This window comes from Salvelinus sp. IW2-2015, linkage group LG1, assembly GCF_002910315.2.
Source record: "Salvelinus sp. IW2-2015 linkage group LG1, ASM291031v2, whole genome shotgun sequence".
Classification (NCBI taxonomy): Eukaryota; Metazoa; Chordata; class Actinopteri; order Salmoniformes; family Salmonidae; genus Salvelinus; species Salvelinus sp. IW2-2015.
Window position 1 is genome coordinate 13,790,935 of NC_036838.1, and position 13,909 is coordinate 13,804,843.

Here is a 13,909-nt window from a genome sequence, read left to right on the forward strand (position 1 = left end):
CTATATGTACAAATGAAAAACCACTAAAGACACAGATTTTCAAGTGTAAAATAAATGTTGTTCGTGGAGTGTAATGAAACAAAAAGCATGTACGTTGGAACACAGTAACCGCTTCTTTTTATAACAACAAAACAAATAAAAATACCCAAACCACCAAGACTTGCGGTCAAATTAAGAAAATATTAGTAGGGTTAACATCAGTATAAGCGACAAGTGTGCTTGTGAATAGTGAAAATCAGCACAAAAGCAATAATGGCATTCTAATTAATGTGTCGAGACAGCAGTCAATTATAGTCAGTTATTGGATACATTATTAGTGGTCTTGCTCGTGCTTACAGTATGTTGTCCGTCTTAACGCAATGGCATCAGTTGAATCTCATTTAGCTGTTATCTCTTGTCCAAACAGTTGACACAAATTTTTGTCAATTTCACTTGCAACACTTCCCACAAACAAGTTGCTTGCAGCTGAAACAGGTATTGGGGGTTCTGTTCCAAGGGCATCTGCCCACCTGGCAGTTTCTCCTCGGCGGGAATTTCTGCAGCCTTGGACGTCATATATCTCTAACGTACATAGCATGTGTGCCAGACTCATGATGAAGTCGCTCCTGCTCATGGTGTTGTTCATGCACTGCTTGAACAACACGTGTGTGTTGCTAGCAGTCAAGTTAAACATGTTGTAGACCCCTGCAACAGGCCAGCAGGGAGTTCCTCCTTTCACCGAGTACAGCTGTTCCATCTGAGGTTAAACATCCACGCCGACCTATAGAGTAGAAAAGGTTTATTTTCCCAATGGTGAAATTTCTCTCCTTGCCGACGTAAGGTTCAACAAGCATCATGCCCGATATGAATACATTCCCAAATATGGAAAGCTGTTCAGCATTTACTTGGTGTCAACGTCAGCGGCTAACCAAAACTTGGGCTGATATAGGGTACTGTTTTGAGATTATAATTATAATCGATTAATACAATAGAATAGCCATGCATTATTCGCTTCCCCTCGCTCATCAACTCACCCATTCTCCCCCATCATACTATGCTTCTTTTATTTAATCTGTTATATGTGTGAAATTAGTTTCGGTATAGTTTAGATTCAGTTTTGAGGCAATAATCTGGGTGATTATCAACTGGGCGTGGCACCTTCAACTGTCTGGAGAAGTTGAGGAGAGGTTGTAACACCAGTTCTGTTTGTGATATTGAGATTCTAACAATGACAGTGTGTTATATAGATTTATTAAGGAAAATGGCAGTAATTAACTTGTTTATTAGTTTTGAGTCATTATGACGCTCTCTGCCTTTCTAGTGTTAAGTACCCTATGTCCCTGTAATGGTGGGGTGTGTGTGAGACGTCTTTTTTGTGTAAAATGAATGCATCCAGTGTCTGTAAGTGTGTGGTTATGTATATGTGTGTGTGAGGGAGAAAAACAGCTTTCGCTAATTTACTTTCAGCCCATAACTTGACCTGCTTCCCACTGGAAATGTAAAATTTGCAACTTGAAGTTATATATAACCCAACTAGCCCCCTCTGATGGCCCAAAAACTCCTAAAACCCATTGCTCTCAATAACACTTTAACCCGTATAATAGAGCGGTGCTAATTATAGTAATTATATATAGCTTTTTTTTGTAATATAGGGTTCTAACATGTAGTTCTGTTACTGTGCCTCTAACTCCCTCCAGTCCTTATCAGTGATCGGCTCGCTGACCTTCACAGTGCCCATCCTTGTGTCAACATCCCGTTCTTCAGTGTTTGTTTCCTCTGCCCTGCCCAGCCCAGCCTTACCCTGATACATTAACCTCTGATACATATTGTCATGTGGACTTTTGTTTCTCTGTCACATCAAACAGGCCACTGCTTGTTTTGTTTTTGCATGAGGTATAGGCATACAGTGCATTCGGAAAGTTTTCAGACCCATTCCCTTTTTCCACATTTTATGTTACAGCCTTATTCTAAAATGAATAAAAATCTTCATCAATCTACACAAAATACCCCATAATGACGAAGCGAAAACAGATTTTTTGAATCTTTTGCAACTTTGTAAAATACTAAAAAACTGATACCTTATTTAAGTGTTCAGAACCTTTGCTATGAGACTCAAAATTTAGCTTAGGTGCATCCTGTTTTCATTGGTCATCCTTGATGTTTCTACAACTTGATTGGACATGATTTGGAAAGGCACATACCTGTCTATATAAGGTCCCACAGTTGACAGTGCATGTCCGAGCAAAAACCAAGCCATGAGGTCAAAGGAATTGTCCGTAGAGCTCCGAGACAAGATTGCCGATGCACAGATCTGGGGAAGGGTACTGAAACATGTCTGCAGCATTGAAGGTCCCCAAGAACACAGTGACCTCCATCATTCTTAAATGGAAGAAGTTTGGAACCACCAAGACTTCTTAGAGCTGGCTGCCCGGCAAAACTGAGCAATCGGGGGAGAAGGGCCTTGGTCAGGGAGGTGACCAAGAACCCAATGGTCGCTCTGACAGAGCTCCAGAATTCCTCTCACCTTTACATAAGGCACCTTAGGTAAATGTGATGGAAGAACCTTCCAGAAGGACAACCATCTCTGCAGCACTCCACCAATCAGTCCTTTATGGTAGTAGCCAGGTGGAAGCCACTCCTTAGTAAAAGGCACATGACAGCCCGCTTGGAGTTTGCCAAAAGGCACCTAAAGGACTAAACAAGATTCTCTGGTCTGATGAAACCAAGATTTAACTCTTTGGCCTGAATGCCAAGTGTCACGTCTGGAGGAAACCTGTCACCATCTCTACGGTGAAGCATGGTGGTGGCAGCATCATGCTGTGGGGATGTTTTTCAGTGGCAGGGACTGGGGGACTCGAGGGAAAGATGAACTGAGCAAAGTACAGAGATCCTTGATGAAAACTTGTTCCAGAGCGGTCAGGACCTCAGACTGGGGCGAAGGTTCACCTTCCAACAGAACAACGACCCTAAGCACACAGCCAAGACAACGCAGGAGTGGCTTCGGGACAAGTCTCTCAATGTCCTTGTGTGGCCCAGCCAGAGCCCGGACTTGAACCAGATCGAACATCTCTGGATTGAGCTGAAAGTAGATGTACAGTGATGCTCCCCATCCCACCTGACAGAGCTTGAGAGGATCTGCAGAGAAGAATGGGAGAAACTCTGCAAATACAGGTGTGCAAAGCTTGTAGCTTCATACCCATTAAGACTTGAGGCTGTAATCGCTGCCGAAGGTGCTGCAACAAAGTACTGAGTAAAGGGTCTGAATACTTATGTCAATGTGATATTGAAGTTCATTTCTAAAAAACTGTTTTCGCTTTATCATTAAAGGGTTTTGTGTGTAGATTGATGGGGGGAAAACAATTTCATAATAAGGCTGAAAGGTAACAAAATGTGAAAAAGGTCTAGGGGTCTGAATACTTTCCGAATGCACTGTATATATTATAATGGAATGTGATAGAATGTATGACGTTATCTAGTTATCCATCTGTAATAATAGAATGTCTGTATTTAATGGTGTATCTATCTGTTTATAGAGTATAGAATATATCATATCTGTGTATAAAATGTCTATCTGTATCTAATTGGTACATTGAGGTCGCAGTGGCACAATCTGATGTTGTTGGTGTTCATTTCAGGAGGTGAGCGGGTCGTGGTCGGGACATACCGGGTCGGGCACAGAGAACGGCACGGCCATGCCGCCTCCTCCTCACAACTCCTACACACAGCACGGAGAGAGGGCCCGCGCCATGTCCACATCCGGAAAGGTAGCAAACACACACACACACACAGAGACTCGCACGCACGCACACACACAAGCTGAAACATGCGCACGCGCACACACACCCACACAGAGACTTGCACACACACACCCACACAGAGACTTGCACACACACAAGCTGAGACACACATACAGACTCGCACCTCCATAGAATGCTTATCAGTTTGTACTTTGATATGTGGTCAATGATTAAAGCAAATCAGGACCGGTGCAGTGCGTTCCTCCATTTGTGTATCATTGACAAACCAACCAGACTTTTGGGAATCCATTTATACTTAATTGATTGTAGGATAACTTAAGACATATTTCCACAAGGAAGTGATGGCAACACCTTGCATTACCTAGGCATTATTCCAGGGTAAATAATAGCTGTAACTAATTGTCGTCTAACAAGCATGTAAGTGTAGTCAGTAACAGTTATTACCGTTGTTCATTTTGTTTTTCAAAAAAACACAGGTGAGAGCTTAAGTCAGGGCTGCCCAACCCTCTTCCTGGAGATCTAATGTCCTGTAGGTTTTCAGTCCAACCCTAATTTAGCATATCTGATTCAGTCTTGTTGAGCAGCTAATTAGTAGAATCAGGTGTGTTAAATTAGGGTTTGACTGAAAACCCACAGAATGGTAGATCTCCAGGAAGAGGGTTGGGCAGCCCAGCCCCATGCATGATTGCATATACCACTATTTACTAGGGTGTAATTCTTAGTGTTCAGCTGACGGTGGCAGCAGAGGCCAAGAAGTTGAGGAGGGATTTTCTTCCATTGTACATTCCCTTTTTTTTTCTTTTTTTAACAATGATCTTCCTTCCTCTATCCTTTCTCCCTCTCATAGCCCCAGAGTGCCCGGGAGCAGCTGGCCCTGGCCCTCGGCGGAGGGCTCAACTCGGAGGCCCCCCGCACCAGCCACGACTCCCTCCACTGCTCCAGCGGCTACAGCACGCAGACCACCACGCCCTCCTGCTCCGAGGACACCATCCCCTCCCACGGTTAGTAGTGACCACTGCTCACCATCACCACCAAAACCCCTCACCATCACCACCAAAACCCCTGCCACACACCACTCCTGGGATACGTCCCAAATGGCACCCTATGGTCTACCTAGTGCGCTACTTTTGACAAGAACCTACTATCCCCCTGTGGTCACACGGGGATAGTAGGTTCTCTGTCTGCATGTCCCTCTGTCTGCTTGTCTGCCTATATGTACAGTACCAGTCAAGTTTGTACACACCTACTCATTCAAGTTTTTCTTTATTTTTACTATGTTCTTCATTGTAGAATAATATTTAAGACATAAAAACTATTAAATAACACATATGGAATCATGTAGTAACCAAAAAGGTGTTAAACAAATCTAAATATATTTTATTCTTCAATGTTGCCACCCTTTGTCTTGATGACAGCTTTGCACACTCTCACCTGGAATGCATTTCAATTAACAGGTGTACCTTATTTGTGGAATTTCTTTCCTTAATGCATTTGAGCCAATCAGTTGTGTTGTGACAAGGTAGGGGTGATATACAGAAGATAGCCCTATTTGGCAAGAAAAGCTCAAGTAAGCAAAGAGAAACGACAGTCCATCATTACTTTAAGACATGAAGGTCAGTCAATACGGAACATTTCAAAAACTTTGAACGTTTCTCCATGTGCAGTCACAAAAACTATCAAGAGCTATGATGAAACTGGCTCTCATGAGGACCGCCACAGGAAAGGAAGACCCAGAGTTACCTCTGCTGCAGAGGTTTAGAGTTAACTGCACCTCAGAAATTGGAGTCCAAATAAATGCTTCACAGTGTTCAAGTAACATCTCAACATCAACTGTTCAGAGGGGACTGCGTGAATCAAGTCTTCATGGGCGAATTACTGCAAAGAAACCACTACTAAAGGACACCAATATGAAGAAGAGACTTGCTTGTGCCAAGAAACACGAGCAATGGACATTAGACTAGTGGAAATCTGTCCTTTGGTCTGATTAACCAATTTAGATTTTTGGTTCTAACTGCTCTGTCTTTGTGAGACCCAGAGTAGGTGAACAGATCTCCGCATGTGTGATTCCCACCGTGAAGCATGGAGGAGGTGGTGTGATGTTGTGGGGGTGCTTTGCTGGTGACACTGGCTGTGTTCGAATACCCATACTAACAAGATAAAGTTAATACGCCAAAAGTTCCCGGATGTCGTACTACATTTACCAAAATACGAAGTATACACGCAGTGGATTCTATTTCTGTACTTTTAGGGCCCATAATGCAATTCTTCGGGAAATGGCAGTGGCTTCACAACATTTTCAGATTTTCAGAAAATATGCAGCCGAAGTCCAAGAGCGGATACAAAGTAATTGCTTTAACTAAATATGACAAATGTTAACATGTTGAGCATTGTAATAAAGTAATGACTTTTCAAATGATTTACGCTACACGTTATGTTGGCTGACAATGTGTTGGCTACGCTATCCTTATGAACCGCATAGAATATCATTACAACATAGGTACTACCGGTATGTTAGCTAGCTACCTCGTTAGTTGGCTACTAATACATTGAACTTGGCAGTATATTAACTACACTCTATCTAACTACCCAACGTTTATTGACTTGATTATTCACGTCATTCATAGCTAAGTGGTATAGTTGTTCTCAATGGACATAAATTCGCTCTGGCTATATACTCCGATTTCAGAGCACTCTCGTCTGAGTGTGCCAGAGCGCAGAATAACTGAGGAATTTACAAACGCTCAACACCTGTTTTTAATTTGGCCGGTGTCATGAAAACAGCCTAATCAGCTCTGCTATGGCGAGTACAATGGTCAGTGAGGTGTTTTCTCATTTGTGTCTGGAAGTAGCTAGCCAGTTAGCTTGTGTGCTTGACTGCATTTCCGTTGTGATGGTCAGAACCACCGTTGTGATGGTCAGAACGCGCGGATCAACCCTACACCTCGGCCAGTGTGCACTCTGAACGCTCCGAGAGGGGAAACGTTCAGAATTTACAAATGGACAATCTGACAACGCTCAATTTAAGAACGCCCAGAGCACACTCTGGCACTTCAGATTGAACTTACAAACACAAAAATGTTTAGCTAGTAATTTGTTGTGCTAACAAGCTAGCAAGAGGTTGCATAGCAACATAATCAACTTCCGGTAGACAGGCGTAGCGCTAGTATGCTCAACTGAAAGGACACCGTTCGTTTACAGTATACTAAAATGAACTAACAGTATGTAGTGTATATACTCATTACGTATGTAGTATACAGTATGTTAGTATGGGTATTCGAACACAGCTACTGTCTGTGATTTATTTAGAATTCAAGGCACACTTAACCAGCATGGCCACCACAGAATTCTGCAGCGATACGCCATCCTACCTGGTTTGTGCTTAGTCCCACTATCATTTGTTTTTCTACAGGACAGTTACCCAAAACACACCTCCAGGCTGTGTAAGGGCTATTTTACCTAGAAGGATAGAGTGCTGCATCAGATGACCTGGCCTCCACAATCACCTGATCGCAACCCAATTGAGATGGTTTGGGATGAGTTGGACCGCAGAGTGATGGAAAAGCAGTCAACAAGTGCTCAGCATATGTGGGAACTTCAAGACTGCTGAAAAAGCATTCCTCATGAAGCTCGTTGAGGGAATTCCTCAAATAGATTTGGATTTGGATTTGTTTAACACTTTTTGGGTTACTACATGATTCCATATGTGTAATCTCATAGTTTTGATGTCTTTATTCTACAATGTAGAAAATAATACAAATAAAAACCCTTGAATGATTAGGTGTGTCCAAACTTTGACTGGTACTGTATGTCTGTCTGTCTCTCTGGCTCAGCCAGCTCTGTTTTTCAGTCGGTTTCTGTCTGGGATCTTATAATGCATTCTTGTCGTATTGTTTGTCTGTCTGTCTGTACGTGTCATGATTGAAGTATTGTCTCTATTTGTACTCTTCGGTCTGTTTGCCTACCTGCCTTATCTGTGTGTCTGTCTGCACATGTGTCTGTGATTGTTTTGCAGTCTGTCGCATGCATCCGCCTGTCATTTCACAACCAAAACAGAATCGCGTCTTCACTTTTGTCTAATCCATGTGCCTGTTTCAACAGCATTATTACAGCATCAGCCTGTGCAAGTAGCCTCTGGTAGTATTATGCGCGTTTGTCTGCAGTGCTACCTAGTGATGGGAGAAAATATTGATAGTTATATATCGCAATATTATTTTTGGATGATATTATATTATGTTTTATATTTGTTTGCTAGGTAGCGTTAGCTAGCGCTAGTCGGCTAGACCTGCGCCAAAACTCTGGTATTTTTCATCCTGTAGCTTGGCCTCAGTATTATTTTTAAATAATGAGCCAATGTGTTTTCAGCCCTTTTATTTTCATGACTGATCAAAACGAATTGTCTCATGCTCTCTCTCCTCTCTCTGCAGCAGACAGTGTGCAATATGTTTGGAACATAACAGTGCCGTATTGGATCTCAATAGATATAGAATTGTGAGAATAGTAATTGATATTGTAACGGCACCTACACTGCATTCGGAACATATTCAGACCCCTTGACTTAACTTTTTGTTACGTTATTGTGTGTAGATGTATTTAATCCATTTTCAAATAAGGCTGTAACATAACAAAATGTGTAAAAAGTCATAGGGTCTGAATACTTTCCGAATGCACCGTAAGTACTGTGATAATATTGTCTCGTGCAGTATCATGTTTGTCGTATCAAAGGCCTGCATGCCGAGATGTAAAGCCATACGTAGCTTATCAGGGCCAATGCCTGCAACCCGAGAATATTATTTTACTCCAGTTTGATCCCTCTCAAAGCATCATGGTGCTAGACTGTCACTTTGACGCATCCCCCCCCATTCAACATATCATGTTACTTTTGATAATATAAAATGAGCTCACTAAGTTTTTCTTTTTGTATATAAGTTCAACGCAATTCTATATTGTTTTTCAGCTGTAAAGAAAGAGCTGCCTCTTTATGGTAGGTTTCTTGTCCATTACTGTTTAGATTTGTCCCTCTCTGTTCCTTACAAGTAAAATGACAAGATCATCCACAGTGATTTAGTGTGACATCTGTGCTGTGAGTTCTCATCACATCAAATGGCCTTTTGCTAGTGAAAGAAGAGCATTAGCGTAGAACATTTGGTGTGTGTGACATGTGAAGGAGAGACAAAACCTTTGCGTAAGAGGATGAGCGGAGTTCTTATGTGAGTGATTGGGCATATGCACATGTTTGCGTATGTGGTACTGCCCGGAAATTGTGTTAGTGTCTTTACCATCATCGCCTGGTAACAGGTCATCGCTCTGTGGTGACTCACCCTTTATCATATATACACCCCCTCCGCCCCCTAATTTCTTCCTCATCAGATATGACTGTTTTTTTTCTTCATTTTTTAAAAACTTCCGGTCACAAACTGGCCAGTGATTCAGAGCCCTATGTCAGAAGGTGATCACTAGATAGAGAATAGTGTGCAGTTTGGGATACAGACATCATTCGGTTATAATGTTTGGAGCAAATCTGGACTCATTGAGTGTCTGTGGTTCTCTAACACATTTTACATGTCTGACTCCACTGAATATTTCTAGTCTTCAATGCAGTCTCACGTACTTTAGTGTAGAAGAGCTTTGTGCAACAAAGTTCTTGGTTTATAACGGAATGCATCAGGTCAGATTTTCCACCCCAGTCCCCAGCTTTCTTTCCATGTTATTTTCCAGTTAGGAAATAAATGCATTGTGTGTTCCTCCACTCTAAGTAACCACAGGCTTACTCTCGTTCCTCCTCCTCCTCACCCCTCCTTTATCCATCTGTCCCTCATCCCTCTCTCCCTCATTCTCCACCCACCAGACTACGACTACATCTGCCTGCACCGGGGCGAGGAGGAGCACCACGGCCCGCCTGACTTTGACAAGTCCTCCACCATCCCGCGCAACAGCGACCTCAGCCTGCAGTACCGCAAGATGTTCCAGAGCAAGCGACCCGCCTCCACAGTCAGCTTGCTGGCCGAGCCCGAGCTGCTAGGCTTGTGCCAATCGCACACTGCCACCATCCGCCGCAAGCCCTCCTCCAAGCCTGCCTACCGCCGCGGCACCATCAGCGGCGGCGTGCCTATCCCCATCTGCACCCCCCAAGTGCCCCTCAAAGCCCTGGGCGTAGGAGGGGGAGGCAACTACGGCGGAGGGGGGAACAGCGGGAGCAATGAGAACATGGGGCCACCAGAGGGCGGGATGGGCATGAGCTGGACGGTGGACCACACCAAGCACAGCCTGTACACGTCGACCCAGAGCCTGAGCGCCATGCCCTTGCACCATTCTTCGTCCACATCACCGTACTACTCGCTGATCCCGGGCCAGGCGCCAGTTCCCATGGGTAGCTCGGAGCAGCTGTACCAGCTCAGCAAGCAGCAGCAGTACGCCCTGCACCAGCAGCAGCAAAAGCAGTACCAGCAGCAGCACCTGCAGTACAACCAGCAGCAGCAGTATCAACAGCAGCCCCAGACACATCAGGTGCAACCAACAGCCCAGACACAACAACAGCAGCAAACGTTTCAATTACAGCAACGTTTCCAGCAACAACAGCTACAGCAGCAACAACAACTGTACCAACAGCAGCTCCAGCAGCAGCAGCAACAGAAGCTCCAACATCAAAAGCAGCTTCAGCAACAGCAGCTCATACAACAACAGCAGCAACCGATTCAGCAGCAGTCTCATCTCCAACAACAGCACAATACTTCTGGCACTGCCAACCAGCTGGTGGAGAGCGGGCACTGCCTGCCCCCCCAGCAGCACCCTGCTGCCCAGGAGCAGGATGCGGAGGAGCCCTCGGGGGCCGGAGGTCACATGGTCACGATGATCCGGGGAGTGAAACTGCGTCGGACCCTGACCAACGACCGCTCTGCCCCCTTCATCCCCCCACCCAGCCATTTCAAATGAGTCCCTACCAGTGTAGGTTGTCATCGTTTTGTTTTACGGTTCTTGCTTTTCTTTTAGCTTTTCTTGCTTCTTTTTTTGGGGGGGGGGGGGTTGCATTTTTGGACATTTCGTCTTGCATTTTTGGACATTTGTTGCATTTTTGGACATTTCGTCTGGTGTAATCAAATGTCCAGCAGCACTGTGTTTTAAAATGATTATTATAATTTTCCTCAGATGGACTCGTAGGTGAATATGCCCTCTTTATCGCTCTGTAATTAAGATGTTTATACATACGAGGATGCGTGTTGGCTATATAAAAGCATTTGAGGTCATAGATCATGGGTGTTCAAACTCCCTACACTACCTGCTGGTTTTCTGTTGTACCTGATAATTAATTACACCCATGTGGTGTCCCAGGTCTAAATCAGTTCATTAGAGGGGAACAAATCAAAAAAGCAGTGGAACTGGATTCAAGGACACAGGACTAGACCTATATAGCCTTCTCGTCTGTATCTCGTTCAAGATGATCAAGTGAGCTCAATCACTCATGTACTGTTAGGTCCACAGTGAAATGCTTTGAGCTGGCTTTTCTATTTATTCAGCCGACTTTTTTCTCTCTCAACACACACACACACACTTCACCTTCTGTGTGGCGGAGGCAATGGGCCCCTTGTGATGGAGGTTGGCTGTTTAAGCCAATCAGAGGCTTTGACTGCAGGGCAGAGAGGGGTCACGGGTTCAGCAAAGGGCTTTGTGGGGCTTTTGATAGCAGGGGTCAGGACTTAATGTGTACCGTAAGATCGTTGGGCTGGAAGGTAAAGCCACCATTGTGTGGGTTGAGGAGGACTGCAACTCAATATTAGGAAGGTGTTATTGTTTTGTAAACTCAGTGTATCTTGAGACATTCTTCACATTGCAAAGCACATTGATTTAGTGATGTAGGTGGTGTAGTTTCTGATGGCCTGGTTCCCCGTAAGTGTAGCATCTCTGATAGATATCTTCCCTTAATCAAGTCTACCTGAGGTTGGAGTTCTGGTTAATAAAACAATTATAATAGCATTCTTTTAGGGTAATCAGTCTCTTTTATGAGGAACATATGGTGCTATTGTGACATACCAATCCCATTCTAGATGAACTCCCCTGACTCCTCTCCTGACACATGATGCACTCACTGGCCAAATTAATTTTGGAAATATACATTTTTATAATGATATGAAAACCAATGTTGCTGACCAAGCAAGCTGTCGAAACTACTTACAGACCATAGAAGTCATGTGAGGAGACTCGCTGTTTGTGGAGTGACAACAGTTTGTCCTGCTGTGGGTTAGTGGTTTTGGGCTGTTCCTAGAATGTGAGCCCCACCCAACTGTTAATCACAGCGTGGGGGAGGAGGTTGTGAAATCGTTTGATTAAAGGCAAATAAGTGATGTGGCATTGCATTTAGAATTTGTTTACCATTGTGTTCTTCTTAACTGAACTACTTTAAATGTGTGGGGGTTTGGGCCTTTACACATAGCTACTCTTCCCTCAAAAATCCTGAGTGAGGGGGAGGTATAATACAATACCGACTCCTCCGCTAAGTGCATATCCCTCTCCCCCAACATTAAAGGAGACTAGCACCCGGCTGGGTTATTCTTTCCTCTGTCTCACATTCCCCCATCCCTCCTTTTTTTTTTTTTTTTGAACCTCCCGGTTTGTGTAGGAGGCCCAATTACCTGACACCAGTCGCTGCCTTACACCTGTCACCGGGTGCATGGAATGGCACGATTGGCCGGTTTAGCGATTGTGCGCCCTCCCATCTTGCCTCTGGCCTCTTCATGTTGCCGGGAGAAACGCCCGTTTCCCAGAGGAACTACAATGGCCTCTGTAGTAGAGGCCTTTGTGACAGGAGGTGCGTTGTTGTATAATCCTGACTCAAGCAGCTTTAAAGCAGTATCGGGCTGCATTTGATCCACAGCTTTAAGTTTAAGTTCTAGGCGGCGAATGGTAATTACAGTGCGCATATCTCCCTAACCCCAAATTATGAAGCGGCAATGCCCTAGCGGAATGAGCAGGGGTCGTGGATAGTCAAATTATGGGGCAGCTGAGCTGGGACATTCTCTGTTGGGTTAATTGTATGTTATCCGATAAGATTTGTGTTTTACTGAACGTTTTTCAGTTTGAGTGAAAAAAGTCAAAATTCAGTTGTATAGACTAAGGAGATGAAATGATAAGAAGTTTTGTATGAATGTAAACATGTTATTTTGAATTATCCTTTTCAGGCCCAGCCAGCCTACACTTTGCAATCTCAAACACTGCTACAGTCCCACTCCCACCCCACCAATCAGCATAACTGAAGAGCCAAACCCTGTTCTAAAAGCCATGTTCCAGTTATTTACCTTTACCTTGGCCCATGGGTTCTGGTCAAAAGTAGTGCAGTATATAGGGAATAGGGTGCCATTTGGGACTCAGGCTCTCTAGTCTGTTACCAATGCCACTCACCGGCAGTGTGTGAGAGGCTGAGACTTTGAGTTTTGACAATAAATTTAGAAAATATCAAATAGACTCTAACCCTTTCCTGCCGATCTTGACCCCAAAGCTGCCCCATAGAGCGCCAACTGACCAACCCTCCTCCTGTTGATCCAGTTCTGTAAATAGTTTCTCTCATTGTAAAAGCGTTCAATTGCTATGTGTCACAAATGCACCTGTGTAGTGAAGCTGAAGCCTTAAATGAAAAGGAATGTGGGTTTTAAAATATAAATGCGTTCAAAAAGTTGCTCCTTGTCTTGTTTTTTGTCTCAAAAGGTCGAACACGCATTTTTGTGATGTAACCTGTTTGTTTACATCTAGTCTAGTAACAAAGCTTTGTGAGGACTTTCTTAATCTGTACATGTTTGAAGGGCTACTTTGGGATTTTTGCAATAAGGCCATTTATCTACGTCCCCAGAGTCGGATGAACTCGTGGATACCATTTTTATGTCTGTGTACAGAGATACCCATAGACGTCCAGTCATTGCGCTAACGCTAATTAGCATTGGCTCGCAAAAACTACCTCTAACTTCCTTCATACTGTACACAGACAAAAAAAAATGGTAATGACTCGTCCCTCTGTCTCACACACTGACACACACACTAGATAATGGGTGCGTGCCACGTCATCGACTGTCATTGACTGATAAATTGCTATAACATGTGGTTAGCTGATACTTCAAATACCTATCCATGTGTTGTAAGATCTGTCAGGCGTCAGCAACTTCTAAACTTAGGAACGTGCCAAATAATAG

The 13,909-nt window shown here is 43.9% G+C and overlaps 1 protein-coding gene across 3 annotated transcripts in view; it reads left to right on the forward strand.

The window, feature by feature from the left end:
• Positions 1 to 13,401, forward strand: part of mtss1 (MTSS I-BAR domain containing 1) — a 128,092-nt gene extending 114,691 nt beyond the window's left edge. For 2 of the 3 annotated variants that reach the window (XM_023983855.1, XM_070444659.1), the window contains exons 11-14: positions 3,615 to 3,743; positions 4,585 to 4,738; positions 8,692 to 8,718; positions 9,583 to 13,401. In XM_023983855.1, coding sequence (XP_023839623.1) covers positions 3,615 to 3,743; positions 4,585 to 4,738; positions 8,692 to 8,718; positions 9,583 to 10,667 — 1,395 coding nt within the window. In that variant the 3' untranslated portion in view covers positions 10,668 to 13,401. The remainder of the gene's footprint in view (positions 1 to 3,614; positions 3,744 to 4,584; positions 4,739 to 8,691; positions 8,719 to 9,582) is intronic. The other variant, XM_023983864.1, reaches the window with a different exon arrangement.
• The last annotated feature ends 508 nt before the right edge of the window (positions 13,402 to 13,909 follow it).